The sequence below is a fragment of the Anoplolepis gracilipes genome, chromosome 2 (assembly GCF_047496725.1).
Source record: "Anoplolepis gracilipes chromosome 2, ASM4749672v1, whole genome shotgun sequence".
Lineage (NCBI taxonomy): Eukaryota > Metazoa > Arthropoda > Insecta > Hymenoptera > Formicidae > Anoplolepis > Anoplolepis gracilipes.
In genome coordinates, this window is record NC_132971.1 from 15,897,197 (window position 1) to 15,920,069 (window position 22,873).

At 30.8% G+C, this 22,873-nt stretch overlaps 5 protein-coding genes across 8 annotated transcripts; 3 read left to right on the plus strand and 2 right to left on the minus strand.

The window, feature by feature from the left end:
- Positions 1-3,105, plus strand: LOC140663180 (suppressor APC domain-containing protein 2). Of its 3 annotated transcripts, XR_012046235.1 has the most exons (6): positions 1-1,205; positions 1,435-1,581; positions 1,657-1,869; positions 1,956-2,098; positions 2,182-2,315; positions 2,414-2,645. XR_012046235.1 is itself a non-coding variant. In XM_072887159.1 (5 exons), the coding sequence occupies exons 1-5, from the start codon at positions 366-368 to the stop codon at positions 2,186-2,188; spliced, it is 1,350 nt and encodes a 449-aa protein (XP_072743260.1). In that variant the 5' UTR covers positions 1-365; the 3' UTR covers positions 2,189-2,647. The 3 variants fall into 3 exon arrangements, 2 of the variants coding, with proteins under 2 accessions (XP_072743260.1, XP_072743261.1); XM_072887159.1 differs by having other exon boundaries at positions 2,182-2,647; XM_072887160.1 differs by having other exon boundaries at positions 338-1,205; positions 1,956-2,103; positions 2,182-3,105.
- Positions 3,106-3,729: 624 nt separating this feature from the next.
- On the plus strand, positions 3,730-8,891 carry LOC140663184 (uncharacterized). Of its 2 annotated transcripts, none has more exons than XM_072887169.1 (4): positions 3,730-4,280; positions 6,805-6,945; positions 8,068-8,199; positions 8,541-8,891. In XM_072887169.1, exons 1-4 carry the CDS (start codon positions 4,232-4,234, stop codon positions 8,603-8,605), a joined length of 387 nt encoding a protein of 128 aa, XP_072743270.1. In that variant the 5' UTR covers positions 3,730-4,231; the 3' UTR covers positions 8,606-8,891. The 2 variants fall into 2 exon arrangements, with proteins under 2 accessions (XP_072743270.1, XP_072743271.1); XM_072887170.1 differs by having other exon boundaries at positions 3,731-4,280; positions 6,808-6,945.
- A 1,350-nt stretch (positions 8,892-10,241) lies between these two features.
- On the minus strand, positions 10,242-16,434 carry Unr (cold shock domain-containing Unr). Its single transcript, XM_072887158.1, has 11 exons — positions 16,324-16,434; positions 13,682-15,040; positions 13,420-13,596; positions 13,092-13,282; positions 12,793-13,003; positions 12,455-12,684; positions 12,027-12,288; positions 11,707-11,934; positions 11,391-11,596; positions 10,719-11,306; positions 10,242-10,582 (listed from the first exon to the last, which is right to left on the minus strand). The coding sequence occupies exons 2-11, from the start codon at positions 14,072-14,074 to the stop codon at positions 10,414-10,416; spliced, it is 2,655 nt and encodes an 884-aa protein (XP_072743259.1). The 5' UTR covers positions 14,075-15,040; positions 16,324-16,434; the 3' UTR covers positions 10,242-10,413.
- A 422-nt stretch (positions 16,435-16,856) lies between these two features.
- LOC140663182 (ataxin-3 homolog) lies at positions 16,857-19,146 on the minus strand. Its single transcript, XM_072887167.1, has 5 exons — positions 18,937-19,146; positions 18,688-18,852; positions 18,312-18,448; positions 17,902-18,056; positions 16,857-17,812 (listed from the first exon to the last, which is right to left on the minus strand). Exons 1-5 carry the CDS (start codon positions 18,958-18,960, stop codon positions 17,166-17,168), a joined length of 1,128 nt encoding a protein of 375 aa, XP_072743268.1. The 5' UTR covers positions 18,961-19,146; the 3' UTR covers positions 16,857-17,165.
- A 624-nt stretch (positions 19,147-19,770) lies between these two features.
- LOC140663183 (ubiquitin-conjugating enzyme E2 W) lies at positions 19,771-22,069 on the plus strand. Its single transcript, XM_072887168.1, has 4 exons — positions 19,771-20,097; positions 20,783-21,133; positions 21,242-21,317; positions 21,478-22,069. The coding sequence occupies exons 1-4, from the start codon at positions 20,053-20,055 to the stop codon at positions 21,489-21,491; spliced, it is 486 nt and encodes a 161-aa protein (XP_072743269.1). The 5' UTR covers positions 19,771-20,052; the 3' UTR covers positions 21,492-22,069.
- The last annotated feature ends 804 nt before the right edge of the window (positions 22,070-22,873 follow it).

Sequence of the window (22,873 nt, forward strand, 5' to 3'; positions counted from 1 at the left end):
TAACCTACATGTGAATCATCCGCATTTGATGTGATTGCATATGGCTGTGCGAAGAATTAATCTGCAAGGAAAAACAAATTGTACGATTGATGCGATCGTAAGCTTAGAGTGAAACAGAGTTTTTTTGCTGAATTTAAACACGTATAATTAGAAGAGCCAATGACAATTTGTCGATAAATGTTTGAAAATTATATGCACAGGAGAAAAAAGGTGATGGAACGTCCGTGAGGAATAAATACAACAGTATTTATTAAGTACAAAGTACATAATCGCAACATTTGAGTGCCGTTAATGATGTTTCTGGAAGGTACTTGGAAGGTAATGCGTGATCTCGAGAATTAAATTCTGCCGTGCATAAAGTAAATATGGCACAAATACAGACGTCGACTGTGGACGGATTGCCCAAGCATTTCGTCAACGCGATGCGCACGTTGTTCGACATAATGGACGATCAGAACACCGGTTTCGTAAAGTTCGCCGACATCGAGGGCCGATGGCAGGACGACGGTACCCAGGGTCTGCCTAAGGGTATCCTTGACAGCTTGAAGAAAGTCACCCCACCGAATGGTATGCTGTCGTTCGAGAGATTCTGCGCGGGCTTGAAGATCTGTCTGCTGCAGATACAAACGGAGACCGATTCTAAGAAACATAACGGTCAGCCCAACAGACCCCCGTCCGCGCCGATACTTATCCCTGACAGCCAGACCAAAGCGGCTTGGACCTCTCCCAACACTGCTACGATAAGACCCAATAATGTCATATCTCAGCAACGTACTCTCAGCATGCCGCAATTACTGGCCAATCGCAAAGATATGAATGCGCAATTAGAATTAATGGATGGAAGAAACATTGGGGAACCAAAGATCAATAAAGTATACGGCCCACCAAAGCCACCAAGGACAGGTGCTGCGTTAGAAGGTAGAATGATAAGTTCAGAGCGTAACTTTGACAAGTCTGAGATTAGGACCGCTTTGCAGAATTGGCAAATGGGTCTTATGATGAACGACGAGAAAGAAAAACGTCAGTTGCAGGCTGTAAATTATAGACCAGACGCTAGGACATTGTTGAGACCAGCCAGAGTACTGGGTGATGGTAAAGCGATCGATATACAGACTAATCAACTTGGTCTGCAATCCAAGAAACCGTCGGGTCGTCGCAGAGAACCCAGACGGCATACGTTGCAGAATGGTATTGATTACAATATGGTAAAGATGTTCTCCTCTAGGACTTCCAACTAACATTTGGTGATTGGTTCTGGGTATGCCTGATTAAGTATTAACCTCAATACACATATCTTAGAAATATAGAATATATATATTCTCTATAATAATTTCTATTATTTTGAATTTAATACAATTCTTGCATATAGTTGGGAACCTTCTGTATTTTTGATATTTTAAAAGGATATGTTTCCATAATTGATTATGTTTCTAGATGAAAAGAATGAAACAGATTGAACAAGAAAAAGATGTATTACTTCAAGGTTTAACTGCTGTTGACAAAGCTAGAGAATGGTACTTGAAGCAAATTTCTGCTACGCAAGAGAAGATTAAACATCTCGGACGAATGGGCTCTCATGTGGTATAAAGAAATATATACTTTTAATTCTTTTATATTTTATGAAATTGTATGCACATAAAACTTTATTTTCTACAGGAACAATGGACAGAGGCACAACAGGAACGTTTAGAACTCCAACGTGCGCGAGTCCTAGAAGTAAATCGGCATCTAGCCGCCTTGATAAGTACCTGGGAACGTGGAGGCCTTCCTTTACATATGAACCTCGCTTTCTTGAGTACTCCAACTTCAGCTCAACTTCAACAGGATATGTTATCACGGCTTAAACAACAAAATCATAGATTAACTGAGGTAATAACGTTTCTAGAATTCTCTATAGAAAATCCATCCAAGCAATTAATCTAAACTAGGCTATTTTTTATGTAACACCAAAACAGGAAGTTAGCAAAAAAAGCCAACGAATAGCATTACTTGAGCAAGAAAAAGACAGTCTTGTTAGAGAATTGTATAATAGACAGTCTGGATTAATTCAGTCCCGAAGAGCAACAATGATCCATGAACAACATGATCAAACGTTCATGTAAGGTACTAATAGTATTTAAATTAATTGTCGTTGAGCAGAATAAAATTATATTATAATTTTATCGAAAATATCCTTTTCAGAATATAAGTATTTCAGACTTCGGAAAACTCGCCACACAAATAATAGGATCTGAATTAAGCTTTAAATAGAATAAAAGTAAAAAGAATATTACAAAACTAATCCACTCGACGTTCCAAATACTTTTGTTTTCTAGGTATCAAAATAGTTTAATTACTGTTAACATTGCCAATTAATATATCAAACATCTTACAACTGAAATATTTTGAAAATAGACAAAATACCATGTTTTAGATGCTGTAAATTTTGCAATATGCCGTGGAATACAATCTAAAAATATAAAAATTATTTGATATATTAAAATAACTTTATTGCTTCCTTATTTGATATTTCGTATTAAAATTGTAAGATATTTACTAATGGTATACGATTACATTATCTAAATATAGTTACAATAAGTCAACGACATATTTTAAATTCTTTGTAATCTATTCAAAAAAACGCGAAAATCTGTTTTATAATAAATTATTTTAAAATATATATTATATTAATAAACATATATACGCGCGTGTGGGTGTCTATTTCCTTGATATTATAATCTTAAGTCGCATTTTTATCTCTGCAGTGATAAGACTAAAGAGTCTCACTTGAAACTCTTAAGTGATAACGCATGATGCACTCTTGACATATCAATCTTGATCTCGTGAAAACTTTTATTTAATTTTATTGCTTTGTCAAGACCAAATTTTACAGATTCGTCTTTTTGACATACATTTTACTCAATTTCCGGACTTGGAGCCAGTGTCAAATGTTATCGAATTCTGAAGCGATAGTACGTTTTACGACGATATGTCGTCAAATCCGTTAATTTGAATTTCACTCGATAAAATATTAATCACTCAGTACAAAAAAGAATTTTGCTCACAAAATTTGAAAATAGAAATAATTTCATAAATGATAACATTTGATTTTAATGTCTTCAAAAAAACATGATTCTTAATTATTTGTATATAATATAGTTTAAAAATGTATCATCTATTTGATATTATTTAATGCTAATTTCCATAATCTGTGCAATTAAAGCAGATACTAATATATAAACAAATGGCTGAGAAATGATAAATATCAATAACAGAAAATCTCTAAAATTAATTTGAACTTGTCTGTTATATGATGCACATGCGATAGCTTTATACGTGTCGCCAAAACACTAATTATTTACATGAGAGCTATTGTTCATCTTGAATCCAAAAAGATGCAGTTTTTTCGCGATGAAAATAGATGTCTTTTTTCATGTTATAAGAACGGATAATTTCGCGATATAAAAGCTGAGTTATTTAAGATTTATAGAAAATAAATTTTACATAGTTTTTAATGGAAATCATAATAAAAACAATATTTTTAAATCAAAGCAATTGTCAAACGCGTATATACATAATATCTCGCACTGAAAATATTACATATGTACAAGAGTAAATTAGACTTTTATCCATTAAACACCTTGATTTATCTGTAATTATATCTCTACATATCTTAAAAACGAAAAAAAACAAAAACTGAAGAAGTGTTCAATATTTCTTCTATTGTACAATTTCTCAATTTTGTCATTTTATATATTAAATTTTTTTTCGCTTGTTGTATGTTGGAATCAATCAATTTTCCGAATAAAAATAAAAGAATATATTATTGTACGAATTTGTGTATATAAATCTCTGTCAGGCACCATTGTGACTCGAGTTGCATCCCACGCATAGTTTTCTCAGTGCGTTGCACAGCATCCGCACGATCTTAGTTATTATCGGTCTACGACAGTTAGCTGCCACGAGTCGACGAGTTCGGTCGACTCGGCCGCTGCATCGTCCTGAAGCTGACGTGACAAGAAAACGCGCGTGCGGCGAAGAGAGTACCGCACTGACCCTGTGTCCCCTTTGTGTGAGAGTCGGCTGTGACCTTTAACATCGAACTCGCGACGAAAGTCTACCAGCAAGCGGTCGACGATCTTCCCCTTCGAGCTCTGCTCTTCTAGATTATCATTGTCCACGATATTCGCGTCGGGATTCCTTGACGTCTCTCTCTCTCTCTCTCTCTCATCTCCCCTCATCTGGGAATATCATGCTACCGAGATTGACGCTGTCGACTGCTCTGCTCCTCTCAACAATAGGTAAGACGTATTATAAGATTTAAATGAATTTTAAATTTGCATAGATTATATATGCAAGCTATCGTTGAATGATTAATAAAAACATTTTTTTTCAAGTTCACAGACTGATTAAATATATAATTGCTGGCGATTATAAATAGCGTGCGCGATTATATTTGTATATAATTGATTATATACTATTTCAAAATTGTGCAAAGTGGCGTATATTCAAAATGCAATATTTTTATCGTTTGTTCAATAAATACTACGAAAATTGATACTTGTCTAATTAAATTCAAGATATATCGGGATAACATTTTCGCTTGAATCTTTTTTTTTCAAACGAAATATATCAGAACTTTAAAGAGCAAATAACTTAAGTATTAATAAGTAAATAAAGTCAAAATTGCGGAAAAATAAATAAAGTCTTAATGTGAAGCCGCTTATTGATTCATCAATGAAAGATTCAGATGTAATCGCAAAAACGCTTAGCGGACTCGCAGATCCATCTTGTTGACATTACTTAGATCGAAATAGTTTCTTATTGTATTTTTGTATTTATTTATTTGTTTAATCCGCATTTCTAATTGCCTGCTTTTTTTGTATTTGCAATTATTTAATTTTATTTCTAATTATGACTTATAATTTCTCCATATTTTAATCTGTTTTTATATATTTTTCTACATTTGTAACATTTCAACGTATTAAACTTCGCGTTCATTTAGTTTTTAAATTTTGATTTTATTTTTATTTATTTATACTTAAGTTGGTTGCCTAAAACCCTGATATATCTCGTTTATTTATATTGGGAACTTTCTGTTTATATTTACTTTTCAGCTAGCACTTATTGTTAGATAAATAACAACTTTCTTCTTATTGTCTTCTTGACACACAGTTAATATAAAAAATTTTCTTTTTTTGTTCACTTTTCTTATGGACTCTAATTTTAAACGGGCGCGCAATGCTTTTAAATGTTTTTTTTTTTTTAATTTAATACGGTATGTAATATTTTTAAAAGTATTACGAAACTCCTTCGGTGAAATTAATCGTCCATGGAATAAATCGCAACAATGTGAGACGCATTCTCAGTTTACTTTCGAATAATCAGACGATAAACCCGTCATAGTGATAGTGAGTGGCGCTCTCAATGATGAACATCCTATATACGCCTCCCTTTCTGATTACACTCTATAATGAATTGTATCGTTCGTAATTAACAATTACCCTTGAATAAATCGAACGAAGAAACGCGTGTGCGTGCCCGAAATGTTTGTTTAAATTAATTAAAATTAGAGTATATGTGTTGCTGCAATATATTCACGCACGTATACATTGGGTGGGATAAAGAAATTGCAACTGTCATGCATGAACCATGAACACACATGATAACAAAAGGGAACAAATCTAAAAATCGATTAGCCCACGCACGCGGTATCTTCTCATAAAACACTTATCAATTTAGACAAGTGGGAAGTATACAGTCGACCGCATCCGGTGCAAACATTTGCTTTTGCTAACGTATCACATTCTCTATCTCTCTTCTGGGGTAAATAAACTGCAGATATTTCTTTACTGCGTCTGTAACATATTCACCTAAAAATAATATAAATTATTAATAAATATAGAATGCATATAGATTTGCGGCTAAATTCTAACAATGTATGTAGTAACAACAGTTATTAATAAAAGTAACACAGCATGTCTAAAAGTGTATTCCGTATATCTAAAAGACATTTAGAAGATATATCTGGGTGATAGAATATCTTCAGAATGTCCTCTGAATATCTTTTGAATACATATGGGAACAGATATCACAAGCCTCTCGTTATTCCTATATTTATCAGAACCGCATGTCTTTATCAGCTTCATTGAGTAATTTTTTTAGAGAAAATATCGAAAGAGAATTTATTCATTGCATCTCTTCAATGCATAATGCATTGTCTATCTTTGTGTATATGCCTTAGATTTAAAATTAGCTTATATGTGAAATTAAGTCAGTTCATAAACTGAAAATTTAACTTATTCGTCACATATGACGAATAAGTTAAATTTTCATTTATTTTTTCCTTTATGATTATGTTTATTAAAAGTTCTTCATTTTTAAACCATTTATAATTATTCAAAAATAATATAGTTAGCATTTTTATTTAAAAAATATCGATTCAAGTCGAAAAATCTAATGTCAAATCTAAAATCATTAGATTTTTCGACTTGAATCGATATTTTTTAAATAAAAATGCTAACTATATTATTTTTGAATAATTATAAATGGTTTAAAAATGAAGAACTTTTAATAAACATAATCATAAAGGAAAAAATATAAAAAACTTTAACTTATTCGTCACATAAACTGACTTAATTTCACATATAAGCTAACTTTAATTTTAAATCTATATATATATATATATATATATATATATATATATATTTAAAATTATATATATAGTTAAATTATATATATAGTTAAAAATATATATATATAGTTCTTCGTTTAAAGCTGAAGCATTAAGTTTTGCAGCCCGATTAATGCCAAGCTTTTTGCCAGCAGTTATATTGTCTGAGGGATGCGAATTGGATCAGATGCGATACGGATGTCGAATCTACAATGCACAATGTAGTTGCGGCTACGGCTGCAAATCCGAATACAGATACAATAACAATGATGATTGCAAGCTAGCATTGAAAGGTAATATCTATCAAAACCATGTTGATAAAGTACTTTACACACTTTTTAAAAAATTGTATCATATTTAATGAGAGGGGGGAGGGGGAATACATGTATGTATGTATATGTATATACAGTCTTGGTCAAAAGTATTAGGCACTCTTAAATTTTCCGTATTTCTTATTTTGTTAATAATACATAAATACTAAAAAGATTTAAAAAACTATCGATAGCACTAAAAGCTGAAATTCAAGTTTTAAAATTTTTTTTAAATTTTTCGTTTGCGATAATTTTTCGCCGAGTATCAACAATATATCTGAAAAATACAGATTTCTCAGGTAGCACTGTTCGTTTTCTAAACGTTTATAAAACGAACATGTGCTACCTGAGTTTAGTTTCAAAATTATGTATCTCGGCCAAAAAAAATTGTAGAAAAGTTTTAAAAAAAGCATTTTGTAGGCAAAATATTATAGTTTATGGAATTTGACTTAAATTTTTCGAGAGAAATTTTTTTAGCGACCTGCAAAGTGTCAAAAATATAATAAAATTTTAAGAAACACAACAATGTTCTTTTTTAAAGCAGAAAACAAAATACAAAAATTTTTTAATGTACTGATAACGCATTAAAGTTGCTATCAGTAATTTAAAAAATTTTTGTATTTTCTTTGTTTTGTGCTTTAAAAAAGAATATTGTTTCTTAAAATTTTATTATATTTTTGACACTCTGCAGCTCGGTAAAAAAATTTCTCTCGAAAAATTTAAATCAAGTTAAATATTTCATAAACTACATTTTGCCTACAAATGCTTTTTTTAAACTTTCCTATAAATTTTTTTTGACCGAGATACATAATTTTGAAACTAAATCTGTGTTTTTCAGACATGTTGTTGATACTCGAAAAATTACGGCAAAAAATTATCGCAGATGAAAAATTAAAGAAACATTTTAAAGCTTCAAATTTCAGCTTTAAAGTGCAACATTTTTTTGAAATTTTTTAATCTTTTTTGTATTTATATACTATTAACAAAATAAGAAATACGGAAAATTTAGGATCCCTAATACTTTTGATCAAGGCTGTATGTACTCACACATTTTAGTTCATTGTCTCGACATTTATGTGAGCATTACTTAACTTTTCTCTGCAGGAGGACGTAGCGACATATGTTCTCGATCGAAGCCTTGTTTGAACGAAGGCTCGTGCTCCCAAATATCATCGGAGCCTGGATTTAAATGCCGCTGTGAAGGAACTGGATTTTACGGCACTTATTGTGAGACACGTTAGTATAATTCCAATGACAGTAATTTAACTTTCGCAATTTCAACGTTGTGTTTTTGTGAATATTTTGCCTCTTTGCATATTGAATTTCCAGAATAGAATTAGTAAACGAAGGATATATATATATATATATGTACATACATATATATATATATATATATATATATACATATATATACATATATATATACATATATATATATATATACATATATATATATATATATTTCGGAGAAAGAAACAAATTAGATATTATTTAATATCGAGAAATATTCGCATTTTTTCCATATATTATAACATAAGAAAAGAAGTAAAATTAATATGAACAATTATATGTTACAGGTTGTCCACGAGCGGACAATTTACTTTTCCAAGGACAATTTCCTTACGAATGCATTATAATTTAATTTGAAAATTTTTCTCCTTATTCTTTCATCTTGATCCAAATTCGTCTTAATATGATACATGTGTACAAAAAAAAAAAAAAGAAATGCATCTTATAAGACATATTTACACATCTTTGTACATACATAATAAATATTAAAATATACGCTATTTTTTTTAGCATTTTTTATGATACCACATATATTCAAGATATTCTTGATAATTCAAACTTCTTGTAATTACGCAATTTTAAAACATTAAAAGTATAATACACGCAGTAGCAGAATAGAATATTAAAGTGAATAAAATATTAAAATATTAAAATATTACGCCATGAAACTTTGCGGTTCTAAAATAATTTTTAAATTTTATATATATACAAAAAGTATATAGATATATTTCTTCGGTACTTCCACTGTTTATTCATCATAATTTTACAATATGTATGCACATGATGTGTTGGATCCACGGGTTTCGGAACAAGCGCTTAGTTTGTATCGTGCTTGTGTTATGTACTTTACCTTATATTTTACGTTATTTCTTTCACATATCTCTCTACAATAATGCCACATGTATCTCGCTTACCATTTCGAAGGTGGCAAAACTTATAAAATGTGACTTTTTATTTTTTACATATGTATTTTTCGTAACTTCCATTGTTGTATGACCACAGAATTTGTAATACTAATTTGATTTTACAACACGAGACTGCGAGATTAGAGGAACTTATAACAATATGTATATTAAATATATATAAATATATATATGTTATATATATATGTTATATATATTATACATAATTATATAAAATTATATATATTATATATATATAATTACATATAATTATGTATATTACATATATAATTATAATTATATATATATTTATATATGTTATCTAAGACAAACACAGTTAGCCCCAGTCATTTCTTTTTTTCAAAATTCATATCTATTACCTCAACAGAGTGATACTCACAGTACCATAATTTATTATAACAAAGCACACTGCTCTTGACATGATAAAATTATACAATCAATTTCAATAATGAAACTGTATAATGCAGATTGTTTTTCTTCAATTTTACAATTAAAATTTCATATATACTCTTTTCATTTGTATATAATTTCTTTTTACAAATTTTTCTTTTTTTACTTATTGCACATATATACTATGCATATAAAGTACACAATAAGTAAAACAAGTTTGAAGAAAGTTATGAAAATAAAGATTGTATTAACGTGTAAGAATATATTTTTTATAAAGAGAAAAATAAGATATTATCTTAGAGTATACAAGGTTGTCAGTAAACCAACATCTAAGTGTACTCTGGGACATTTTTCGTACTGTTATTTCTCCAAATAACAAAATGAATTGATATATCGACCAAACGTCTATGAAAATAAACATACTAATAAAAAATTTCGATGAATCCTATAAACTATCGATTATGTTTAGAAAAGTAACATCGAATATGTATAGCTTAGTAGTAAATTCATGAAGATATGGGAAATTAAAGAGATAAACCAATTACGTATTGAAGTTCTAATGTTATCTTAAGAATAAGACAAACTGCCTTTCGTTTTCTCCTATTATGAGGTGATAAAATGAGTCGTTGTTCTTTTTTTTCTTTTTTTTTTTACTTTTATATTATTCCGGCCCTCGTTCACCATCCAATTCCAGATCACTATCATTATAATTATTGTTGTTGCATTAGTCTGAATTTGGCAAACGTTTATGACCATGCTTATAATAGTAATCTTGGTATCGAAGTGTATGAACTAAAAACAAATTGTAGATTACAATTTGGGTAATCAATAAATGTCTCACAGCGCATTACTCTTCTATGGCACCAGGAGTGTGCTGGCATCTTTCCTGGTTAAAACCGCGCGTGCCATCGGGACCTCTTGGTTGTCTGACCACAGTTAATTTTGGGCCTGTATCTTCCAACGATATGGTACGCAATCGGCTTATTAATCGCTCAGGTCGTTGTTGGACCGCATCGCTATTAAAGATTCGTAAATAAAATTAAATGTATAAAATGTATAAAATAAAATTACAATGTAATATAATATGCAATTTATGTGAAGGAAACTTTACACATATTAAGAAAACAAATTATTTTTTTCGTATCAATTTACCTTAATCGAGTCACGTTGCAAGCTGATGATTTGCCAGTGCGTTGATTAGTAACCAAAACGAATTCCACTTGATCACCCGGTTGCAACGTAGCGTGATCTCGGACCTCGCTTATATGGAAGAATAACTTTTTACCTTCATCGACTTCATAGGCGAGAAAGCCGAATGGACCTTTTACCGCGTCTACGGTTGCTCTTCTTTTTTTCCTTACGGCTACAATATTGCAAGCATGACCTTCTGAATCAACCTGTAATTGCACAGGATCACCAGCTTGTAACAGCTCCCGTTTGTTAGAAAGTCCCATGATTCCGAATTCGTATTCTGGCGTTTCCTCGTCCTCGTTAGTTGGATTAATTTTGATCAAACCAGCGTACTCAGTCTGCTCGGGATTTGCACTTCGTAAAGGGCGTACCACAGTACCATCTAAAAGCTCACTGACTGCCGTAGGCCTCGGAATACTTCCTCGTGGCACCAGTTTAACATGATCGGCAGCTACACAACCTCCGGATCCTCTTCCATTGCTCGAATTGCTAATTGTACATTCGATATCAGCTCCTAATTCCAACGTATTAGCATCTCCTTCAAAGTTACTGTAAATAAAAATCGAATTTAATATTGTTTTATATATGCGTTGTTTGTTATAAAAATTGAAATATACATAAGTACAATCTTACCTGTAGTGGAAAAATATTTCTCTATCGTGATTAACTGTCTCGATAAAGCCAAATCCATCTTTAAGAGCAGCTATAAAACCTTGACAAACTTGTCCATTTGATTTTTTGTTAACATTTTGAATTTTTTCACCAGCAGCATTTACTAAAAATATGTCTTCAGCGACAAGCTCTTTATTTCGTTTTACTTGAACGATATTGAACATCACCTATACAAATCAGATAGATAATTATAAGCACAATCAAAGATGATAAATGAAAAGTCGGAAAAAAAAATTTAAACTCTTCAGATAACTAATAAAATTTTATACAAATTTACCTTGTCGCCTAATTTTGGAATATGTTTAGGGTCGCAATCTTTAGAGAAAAAAATAATGCTCTTCTGCTGGCCATAACCAATAAGGCCAGGTTCCATTGAATTTGTGTCCTGTATTACAGTACCTAATATATCCTTTTCTATAATAGTTTGAAACAATACAGTACCCATTGTTAAATGTTTCAATCTAATAGCACTTTGTCGAGTATTAGAGAATGATGACGAAGGATCCTTAAAAAAAATTATTATAAGATAAAAATAGATAAAAATAAATTGTAATAAAATAATTTTTTTATTAAATATTATCATCATAATGTACTCACTTGTATGACTGTAAATTCGACCTCATCCCCTACACTAATTTCTCTATCAACATCAAGAACTTCGTTAAAATGAAAGAAAAGTCTGGGTTCTCTTTCTACACAACGAATAAAGCCAAATCCATCTTTAAGGGATTGTATAACACCCTGCTCCCGTCTTTCTCCCGACACAGTGAAAGATTCTGGTAATAACATTATTTCTGTAGCTCTTTTAAGCTGATCTCTAGTGTCTGTTGCAATACGAAATTGAACCCAATCTCCATGCCTGTTAAAAAAATTTAAATTGCATTAATATATTATTAATATTTTATAACTATAAAAAAGCTGAAAAAATACGTTATTATTTATAAGGAAATAAATGTGTTTAGATATATAAAAATAAAAGAAGAAAAATGTATGTATTATACATAATTCATATTTATTATATTTACCTAAGAGTAAAATCTCCTTTTTGATCTTTATCTCCAAATGGTACTTCCACTTCAGAATGATTACTGTCTCTATACCTAATGCGTCCAGGTAAGGGGTCATTTTGATGACGAGCAGCAGTGCCTCTTTCCAATGGCTTCAACACTTGTCCTTTCATCACTTCATTACTGACTTCCTCAAATATGATTGACCCAGGTGGTAACTTTGTAATGTTGCAAGCTACCTCCTTTCCCTGCAACAGCAAAATATTAGATTTGTTATTTAAATCACTATGCATCATATATATTTATGTCTATAAATTTTTTCAAAAAACTGTTTTGACAGTTTCCATCCCACTTACGTTACGTGTCTGTATTATAAATTCCACATCATCTCCTAGCCTAAGTTCTTCTTTCATAGACTTAGCTTCGCTAAAGTGGAAGAATATTTCTTTGACTACATCAGCGCGCTCGATAAAACCGAAATTTTCTTTCATCGAACACACTACCCCGCGGTACCGAACTGGATGCGCCGGATTTTCCAACCTCACATTACATGCACCCAAGTTTCCCCTACATACACACAACAATTAGTGTTTGTATCAAAAATTGGTTACATATATTTCGTATATTTTGTTAATTAAGAATTAATATATCATACCGTTGATTAGTAGCAATTTGAAATGAAACTTTGTCACCAGCGCGCAAAGTAACGTTTCCTTCGACATCATCTTTGGTATATGGCAGAAAAAAACACTCTCCACGATTTTCGTAACTGATACGTCCTTGTGAGTCACCACTTGCTTGTAATTCTGTTGTTACATTACCAATGCATCGTTGATCACCCAGTGCCTTAAACAAATTAAATTTTAAATCTTTGACACCTACATTTACTTTGACATCTACATTTCTGATCAATCTTTCTCATGCTTTTATACTATTATTATATTATTATTATTGATATTAGTATTTGCTATTATTGTACTAACCACTGGAGCAATTTTGCTAACAGTGCTTGCAATAGGCTTGCCTGTTCGCCGATCGTAAGTCATTTCAAATTCCACAGGATCTCCAATCTTCAAATGTTCAATGTTACCACTAAATTGGCTAAAATGAAAAAACAGTCTTGCCTGTCTTTCACAACATTGTATGAATCCATAAGAATGCTGTTGAATAAAAGTTTCAGTCATGTAAAAATTAATTCTATATCCTATAAAAATAATCAAATTTGATATTATTCACAAGACTCACTAATAATTTTTCAATTATCCCAGTTTCCCGTGTTCCTTGATTCGCAGACTGATCTTGATAAGTAGAATTATTGGTAGTAGGTTCATTAGTATAACTGGTATTTGTTTCCATGCTTGTAAATTCAAATGGAAATCTTGTGGCACCATTGCGTGGTGATGATTGTGTGCCAGGATAACTACCATAATTGGTAGAATTTTTGCCACATTCAGGAGGTGAACCCATATAATGATCACCACTGTAGTTGGTACCATTACGATAATTGTTAGTTGTTGGTTGATGAGATCCTGTTATGGCTTTAGGACTTGGTATAGCCATAGACTTGTAATCAAGTATTGCTGGGTCAGAGTTCATGATTGGCGGCTGGAACGTTTTCCACTGAGGATTGTTGGACATTGTCTTCTCAATTTTTGCGCAGTGTATTATATTTATAATACAGTGTATAATATTTACGTATAATTTAGCTCTTCTTCTCTTGAAATAATTACTTAATTCTTTATGTTCACACTTCTGTTTCACCACAATATATATATATATGTATATATAAGTATATATATATATATATTTGTGTATATATATACTTATATTTAGAAATTTTTAGTCTTTTTTTCAATTATTTAAGTGTTAACATAGATATCACAGAACGGTTCTTGGTACCTTATATCTTTGTTCACTATTATAATGTTACAAGAACTTAATGAAGAGGAAGTGGCTCTTTGAAATGCTGCAGAAATGCAGACTCCTTTGCGACCAGGAAGTGAAAGTGAGGTCTCTTCAAAGTATTTTAACACATATATCGTCAATTATTTAATGGAGAGTACCGCAGTAGCTCGACACAAACTTGGCACTCCTTATAAACGCAGATAAAGATGTTCTATCAACCAAGCAGAGCAGCACAATCTCAGCCGCAATCGCAATCACGGTCACTATATTAGCTCACCTATTTCTTGCTCACAAAGCTTGTTGTGTATACAATATACAAATGAACGATGCAGTTAATGTTGATTTATGACTTAATACAAGTACAAAACCTTAGCACACCATATACTGTCAATACTTTCCATATGAATATGTTTGAATATTATAACAACTGTTTGATAAATACTCAATTTAGCGTGCACTAGAACAACTGTGTTTCTTTTTAAACATCAGTCATTCTTTATAAAAGAAGTAAATCAAAAACATAGGAGATTTAAAGAATAAATGTTGACTTGAAAATCCTCAGATGTCTTCAATGCGTGCTGAGTCTGGTTGTGTTCTCTTCCAATATTTCTATAATAGCGTTTCCTTCTTCAGCTTTTAAATGTGAAATTTACAGTGAGCCTTAGTTTCAGAAGTGTCCTAAACTAACAATGACACAAGCTGGAAGAAAAAGAAAAACAATATGAAAGAAATATTAAAAACTATACATAGTATTTATCATTTGAAGATTGTGAGCTTTCTGTATTTAAATATTAAAATATACAAGAAACATTTACAGTATTAGTTTGTAACATCTTATAATTAATTCTAAAAATAAACATTTTATAAAAATTTCAAAATTCTAAAATTAAATTTAACACAAAATAAATAAATTTTAACAGTATCATTCAAAACAAAAACAGAGGAATATAAATCGCTGTATTCTGTATATACTGTACAAAATGTTAATTAAAAAAAAAATATCTACAAATTCTCCATTTTATAGTATAGCAATCATGTAGTAATTTCATTGACAAAAGTTATTTAAAGTTACTGCAAACTATGCAAAAATTCAATAAATAAATTTTAAATGCAGATTATTGAGTATATGTATGTACTTATTATATATACATATATATATTATATATATATATATATATACACATACATACATACATACATACATACATACACATACACACATATATATATATATACATAGATTATTTTATTTCTGCACAAACAGAAAGATAAAAGACTTTCCACTATATCTAAGAAATAACAGAAGCAAAAAATAATTATACACTTCTTTATAGCTCTCTACACTACAACGAAACAAACGCGTTTCTTCTTAATCGTTTGGTGATTTGACATTGACTCGATGTACTTTGTAAAACGTGGTTTTATCATTAGGTGTTCCCCACATGATTGCTGAAAATTGCGTTTAACACGACATTGCACGACGTATGTTTCACGGTGATACGTGAATCATGATCACGACCCTCGGACCCTTACATTTACTCCATTCCGATTCCGGCTGTGTTACTATCGGTTAACATTACCGATACATACGCGATTACACGAAATGTTTGTGAAATTCGAAATAATAGTAGGATCATGCGGTAGCGATACACGCGATAAATACGATCCTTGTGGACCACCCGTTTGTGCAAATTCCCGTCCACATCTCCCTTCAAGAATCCTTCTTATTTCGATGTAGACGAGCATTATCATGTGCGGTCGTCGCGATTTTTAGCGAAGTTCTGATTTTTTCACGAGGTCGCGAGAAGCGCCTTATCTGGCCGCAGCTTCCAACGTGCTCTCGTCGCGGCGTAGTTTGCGTGAAAGGAATTCATTCAACGATTGGTTTCGCACGAGAATTTTGCGCGAGGATCCGAATGGTTCACCCGATGCTACACAAAGCTCGCAATCTTACGATAATTAAATGGCTTTACGAGACTCACCACGACACAGCACAGCACTGACGACATGCCGCCATGTTGAATGTCAACATTCAGCGTTCACATACACCCAAGGAGCGGCCGCACACACGAGACACGAGCGGTCCCTGATTATTCACACGTGATGAAAACGTACCTTTATGGGAGATTTAGAATATATGTGTTAAAATCTTTTCTGGACACAGTTCTACGGGAGAAATTTTCTCTTCTGTGTCCAAAATAATTTGCATTCCATATTTCTAATTTTTAGTATGCAATATATTTCTTAACATGTATAATATATACAACATGCAATTGCAAAGAAATGTAATTGTATTTAGATTTTAAGTCTAATTTAATTTTATATCTTTGATTTTAAATTGCAATATTTAATATTAAATTTCAATTTTAATTTTATTTTTAATTTTGAAAGATCAATGTGAATCTACTGATTTTTACATGTATCTGATGTTACATTTTTATAACTAATTTTAAATTTTTTAAGTAATATTAAGTTTAATTTTTTAAATGTATATAAAATTAATTAGCGCAAAATCCTTGCTCAAACGTTTTTTATTTCGAGAAGGATTAGTATAACATGTAACAAATTTGAGAAGGGAAGAAAAAACGATTAACAAAAGTTGCATTTCGGAACCGAAAATATACCTTTAGTTGATTTCATTCAAAGTAAGATGTTTCTGTCTCTCTCTTTCTCTTATCATTATAACATTAGTATACAAAGTGACATATATTATATATATAATATATATATATATCTTTTGAATTTAGCTACTTCAATCATATAATTTACAATGCATCCGTTTAGTAATAGTAAGACATTTTGTGCAGGAAATTTATGCTTATTGTTAAGTATTTAATTTTGCCGAAGACTCGCTGTTTGGCGTCCTTGTATATATGCCAAAGTGATTCAATCGACGCCAGCGAATGTCTTCAGGATCTGGTGTTGGTGGGGCAGTCACGCATTCCAGACTAAGTTGCAATGCTCGTCTCAGCTCGTCATCTTCATCTGTATCATTTGCTGTAGAGTTTGTTAAATGCGTCGTTTTATCATCGGTATGAAGATCTAATCTTAACTTCAAACTCTTATTTACATCGTCCTCATCGTTTTGCAAACTCATTTGTAAAGCCCTTGCTAATTGCACATTTTCATCTTCCTCCTCTTCTTCCTCCTCCTCTTCACTTTCCTCTTCTCTACCTTCAACTCTTACGGGAATTATCCTTTCGCGAAGTTTATCCATGGATAGTTCAGATTTATGAGAAAGTGAAGATGCACTTCTAGTTGTACAGGACGACTGTGGAACCTTCACCTCTCCCATCGCAAGCGCAGCTTTCAAGATATCATCTTCTGCCTTGGTACCTAAACGATAACCTTTGGATGTACTTTTTAATTCCGAGTTTAAGTTACTTTTTGTGATAACTATAGGATTCTTCAGAAGAACATCTTCAGCAGGGCATTGTGGAAGTGTACCAATAACAATAAAGATAGAATAACCTACAAAAAAAAAAAAAAAAGAGTAGAATGAGTTAGCTGAAAAGAATGAGTAGAATGTTATCTTTATTATTATCTTGTTTTGCATTTACCTTCTTGCAACAATTGAGCTAAATACATTGCGAGATAAGTGTCCGATATAAGCTGTGGTCCACTGAGCATTGAGTTTAAATTAAACCATTGATTTCCAAGTTTTCTTATCGTAAACCAATGTCCTTTATAGTTACAAATATATGCTCTCATTCGTCTAGAAATTACATTATTATTTAATGTATTACTTCATGTATTACTTCATAAAAGCATTACAGAATTATTGGTTTAATACTTTTTGGATCACATGTCCAAATATCATATCATAAGCATTATTATTCATACGTTCATTATATTATTATTATTGCAATTATTTTATGATACTTGAAAGAAGTGCTTTTTTATCAAAAGTGTAATAGAATAAAATATTTGAAAACAAAACATAAACCAGAACAAATTGTCAATAACCTACGAAGGATCATTCTGTGCCAGTAAAGCTGTCGATTCTGTGCTATTATACGGAATCAGTTCTAAACCCCAAACTTTCAAAGCACTGCTAATAACTTGAACTGAAAAGTACCCACTGTCGTCCATGTTTCCTGATGGTTGCTAAACACACAAGAAGCAATTTTCTATCGTTAGAAACATATTTGCTTGCTTCTTGGAGAAGATAACAGCAATGTCAAGCACTTATATATGTTTATATTAAGAAAAAAATTTTCAAGAAAAAGAGCAATGTCTTTTCACAGAAATTTAAACTATATTGCTTAGTGATGTTTTTACTTGTAAATACCACAAATATATATGTGACACGTGAAAAGAAAATTCACTTGTGACGACGTATTTACCTCTAGAAACAGTTTATAATCTTCACTGTCGACGCCCGATTCCGCCATCCGGATTCTCTCTTCCTCGTCCATCTGATGACCGAAACTTGCCAGATCAACAGCATTAAAGTAAGGTCCCTGTAGAAGCGCGTTCAGGCAATGCTGGGCGCACAGATATCCCTCTTGCTGTGAAACATTGCCAGGAACGTAAAGCGAAATCTTGTCTCTTTCGCTGAAAACGTCAGATTAATTATACATCGGCGTGTTTACCTTCTCGTGGAATATGCTCTCCATTGCACAATCGGTCCGCTGATATCGTATACGCAGAATCCGTGCACATCAGTCGCGTAATAATAACCGCAACGCAACGTTTCTCCGCCAATTTCGCCGTACAAACGTCATCCGTAAAAATATTTTTTCTCTACAGCCATAAACAAGGAAGGATAAATTGTGTATCGCGTACACACTCACTCGTCGCGTACTTGCGTAATGTCACTAGAATTACGCTAAATCCTGAAATTAAAAACTCACCTTAACTCAAGGTTGCCAACATTATCAGTTAAAGCACAGAGTGCACGTACATATGTATAAATATTTCTTGAATTCCACATTTTTTTCCTTGTATTTTGCTAAAGAATACGCAACTCGATCTTAAAAATATAGATTCCTTGTTTCTGCCTTGTGCTGCAAATTATCAACTTATTTTTACCATATGTTGCGTTTTAATAATGCTTAGGAAAAAAAGATAAGCTAATTCTGTATGTACATTTTATTTAATATCGACTGTTATTAAATTTTTCAGAATCAGATTTCTCCAACGTTATCCTCTCGGTTTAAATTATACTAACCGCGCGATGAGATAAGATAAATGATTATCACGATCGGTCTCAATATAATGAATATAATGTATAAACTCATGTAATGTCCAGATGAGAAATGAAATATTTCCGAGGGTTTTAAGATTTTCTCAACGTTAGCTTGATTTAAATTATATTTTCGTCTTTTTTTCAGAATTTATTTGAAAGAGAAAATATTTTATAATAACTCGATGTGAAACACCCTATATATACGCGTATCATTTATCGTATATGTATGTATATATGCGTATATATGTATGACGATCGTGCGCTTCGCACCTCGCGACTGTTCGCGTTCGCCATGGTTCGCCGTATTTCGTGAACGTATCTGTCAACGCTGTCATAGCGTTTCCAGTGTAACTATCATCACCCTCCGCTCTTTCACCTTGACCGCGAGAATATAAGACGAGACCGTGAAAAAAATATGAAACCCCTGATCTTTCGAGGTGGATACATTTCTTTTTGAGAAAGAAAAGTACACGCGATAATCAAGCGATCGCGTCGCGATAAACCACGGTTATGTATTTCGATGGAGAGCTGTTTAACGACAATGGCAGCAACGTCCCCGTCGAAGGTACGTCCGTTTCCATTTTTTTTTTTAACGATTTTTATATATATGTCAGAACGATCGAGATAGCATGCCTGTCGCGACGTGTCGTGAATGTTTATAATTCTGCAAAAAAATATTTAAAAAAATATCTTTTCAATCTTTCTTTTTCAACGCGAATAACTGAACATAGTTCTGTAATGGACATTGTGAACGAAATCTAAAATGTATGACCTCAGTGACAAAATATTCATGTACGTTTTTCATCAAAAATTATGTTATTAGTAACAAATAAATATGCATTAAAAAAAAATTTTATTTTATTTTTATTCATTTAATCATTATTGATTTATATTTTAATAAATTAATTTTTGTCATATATTTTCTTTTTTTTTAATTATTACTAATTAATACTATTAATACTTTAGATTATTTATAATGGAAATAATATATCTTTTAAAATAGCTAATTATTACTAATTATATATATAATTATTATTACTATTAATAATTTAATTATTCAAATTATGTTTTAATTTTAAAATATTAATGTAGGTATAGAAATTTCTAAAATAAAATTATTTTTTAAAAAGAATGAAAACTAATATATATATATATATTTTTAATATGTAATATGTATATTTTTTTAAATAAAGTATTTATAAAATAATTTATATATAAAATGTTACATAAGAGTTTATTTAATATTTTAGCGAAGACTCCAGAAGGAATTGATGTCTTTAATACGCGAGCCACCACCAGGTGTACATGTAGATGGAGAATCAGCTGGACAGAATTTAACACAATGGATTGTTCATATGGAAGGTGCTAAAGGGACGCTATATGAGGGAGAACAATTTCAACTTCAATTTAAATTCAGTTCTAAATATCCGTTTGATTCACCAGAAGTGACTTTCATTGGTGGAAATATTCCTGTACACCCACATGTTTATAGCAATGGTCATATTTGTTTGTCCATATTAACAGAAGATTGGTCTCCTGCTCTCAGCGTGCAAAGCATTTGCTTGAGTATTGTTTCCATGTTAAGCAGTTGTAAAGAGAAGGTATAATTTACTAAGTATATAAATATATGAATATACATGTATAAGTCTTAATATTTATCTGTAATAAAATATGCAAATAACAAATAATATAAATATTGTTTTATGCAGAAGAGGCCACCTGACAATACATTTTATGTTAAAACTTGCAACAAGAATCCAAAAAAGACAAAATGGTGGTATCATGGTAAGAAAAGAAAAATTTTATATTTTACTATGTATAATGACTATTAGTGTCTAAGATACTGCACATCTCATATGATTTAAAAAAGTAATACTTTTATAATATATTTGTAACATCAAAATAACTTTTTAAAACAAAGATATTATATTTTTCTATTCATTAGATGACAGTGTCTAATATTGAAGATCATATAAAAACCTTCTGACCAACTTGTCAACATGGAAAAATTGTTGGACCAAGTGGGATAACATTCAAATGGAACCTGATGCATTAAATTAATAGAATTTTGCATACTATATTATATAGTGATTTCACAATATAATAGGAAATTAGATACATAATTTTAAGAAAAGACAAGGCTACAACCTACTTACCACACCAGTTATAGAATTAATGTGAACTGCGTCAGTTTAATTATAAATTATTGCAATGTTGCTAATAGGAAAAAAAAAAAGATGCGTATTATATTATAGTTATATAGAATTATTATCGCAAGAGTTTTAATGCTAGAAAGAGAGACACAGACAGGATGTATTAATTATTTATTATTAAGATATTAATATATAAAATTTTTTTTCCTATTATGATACAGAAAAAGATTTAGATATTCAAAATAATTATTGAATACATTTAGAAGACACAAAACATTGTTGCTGCATACATATACATATTACCAATATTACACTTGCTACACACTCTAAGAATCACTTTCACTGTGTTATCTTCAATAAAACTCGATAATTATATTGATTTAATGATGTGATATTAAATTTCTTAATAACTTTTAATCTCTCTAATCATTAATTTATATGTTGTACCTTATATATACATTAATAATTTGTTATTTGCTTAAACGAATTGAATTACAAACAGATAATTCTTTCTCAACAAGGTCTCCCTTCCAGATCTCTCTGCATCCAGATTTTTACAAAATCCTAATATTTTTTACATAAATTGTGTGTAAAAAAAAAATATATATATATATATATATATATATTTATAATTGTTTTTACATTTTAAAAATATTTTTTGCGAATTTCCTATTTTCCTGAAAAAAGAATTAAAATCTACAATTTGATTTTACGTAAGAAATCTGGTCATATATATAATACTTGACAAAAGTCTAACATTCTATGTCCGAATTAAAAATTAAATTTTAGTTTGAACTAAATTAAACGAATAATAAACTTCCAAAATTATTTTATTAATCTAAATATGTAAGAAATATAAATTTAAAATTACTTAATTATTTTAAAAAATATAGCTTTTTCTTTCATAAAATATACAATTTAGAGTTTATTCTACTTTCATCAAAATGACGACTTTATAATCACTTTACAAATTCTGAGTATACAATTATTTTATTCGGCAAAGAAAATCTGAGACGTCAAAATGTTCTTTTATCTTATTCTATCTTTATTCAATTTTTAGTAACAAAAGATAGAATGAAGTAAAAGAGCATTCCAAACGTTTCAGATTTGCTTTCTCGAACGCAATAAATGTAAGAAGATGAGCTTAGAAAACTGAATGATTGAAAATGACAAGGAATTTCAGTCCCA

What these genes read in the sequence shown, in the direction of transcription:
- LOC140663180 (XM_072887159.1), top strand. Translation starts at nt 366, where the DNA reads ATGGCACAAATACAGACGTCGACTGTGGACGGATTGCCCAAGCATTTC. An exon ending in ATGGTATTGATTACAATATG is followed by an intron (nt 1,206 to 1,434) that starts GTAAAGATGTTC and finishes TTATGTTTCTAG; the next exon opens with ATGAAAAGAATGAAACAGAT. An exon ending in GACGAATGGGCTCTCATGTG is followed by an intron (nt 1,582 to 1,656) that starts GTATAAAGAAAT and finishes TATTTTCTACAG; the next exon opens with GAACAATGGACAGAGGCACA.
- LOC140663184 (XM_072887169.1), top strand. Translation starts at nt 4,232, where the DNA reads ATGCTACCGAGATTGACGCTGTCGACTGCTCTGCTCCTCTCAACAATA. An exon ending in TTGCAAGCTAGCATTGAAAG is followed by an intron (nt 6,946 to 8,067) that starts GTAATATCTATC and finishes TTTTCTCTGCAG; the next exon opens with GAGGACGTAGCGACATATGT. An exon ending in CGGCACTTATTGTGAGACAC is followed by an intron (nt 8,200 to 8,540) that starts GTTAGTATAATT and finishes TATATGTTACAG; the next exon opens with GTTGTCCACGAGCGGACAAT.
- Unr (XM_072887158.1), bottom strand. Translation starts at nt 14,074, where the DNA reads ATGTCCAACAATCCTCAGTGGAAAACGTTCCAGCCGCCAATCATGAAC. An exon ending in CAAATTGCTACTAATCAACG is followed by an intron (nt 13,004 to 13,091) that starts GTATGATATATT and finishes GTGTGTATGTAG; the next exon opens with GGGAAACTTGGGTGCATGTA. An exon ending in TGCAACGTGACTCGATTAAG is followed by an intron (nt 10,583 to 10,718) that starts GTAAATTGATAC and finishes AATCTTTAATAG; the next exon opens with CGATGCGGTCCAACAACGAC.
- LOC140663182 (XM_072887167.1), bottom strand. Translation starts at nt 18,960, where the DNA reads ATGGAGAGCATATTCCACGAGAAG. An exon ending in AGAGCATATTCCACGAGAAG is followed by an intron (nt 18,853 to 18,936) that starts GTAAACACGCCG and finishes AATGTTTCACAG; the next exon opens with CAAGAGGGATATCTGTGCGC. An exon ending in AGCTCAATTGTTGCAAGAAG is followed by an intron (nt 17,813 to 17,901) that starts GTAAATGCAAAA and finishes TTTTTTTTGTAG; the next exon opens with GTTATTCTATCTTTATTGTT.
- LOC140663183 (XM_072887168.1), top strand. Translation starts at nt 20,053, where the DNA reads ATGGAGAGCTGTTTAACGACAATGGCAGCAACGTCCCCGTCGAAG. An exon ending in CAGCAACGTCCCCGTCGAAG is followed by an intron (nt 20,098 to 20,782) that starts GTACGTCCGTTT and finishes TTAATATTTTAG; the next exon opens with CGAAGACTCCAGAAGGAATT. An exon ending in TAAGCAGTTGTAAAGAGAAG is followed by an intron (nt 21,134 to 21,241) that starts GTATAATTTACT and finishes TGTTTTATGCAG; the next exon opens with AAGAGGCCACCTGACAATAC.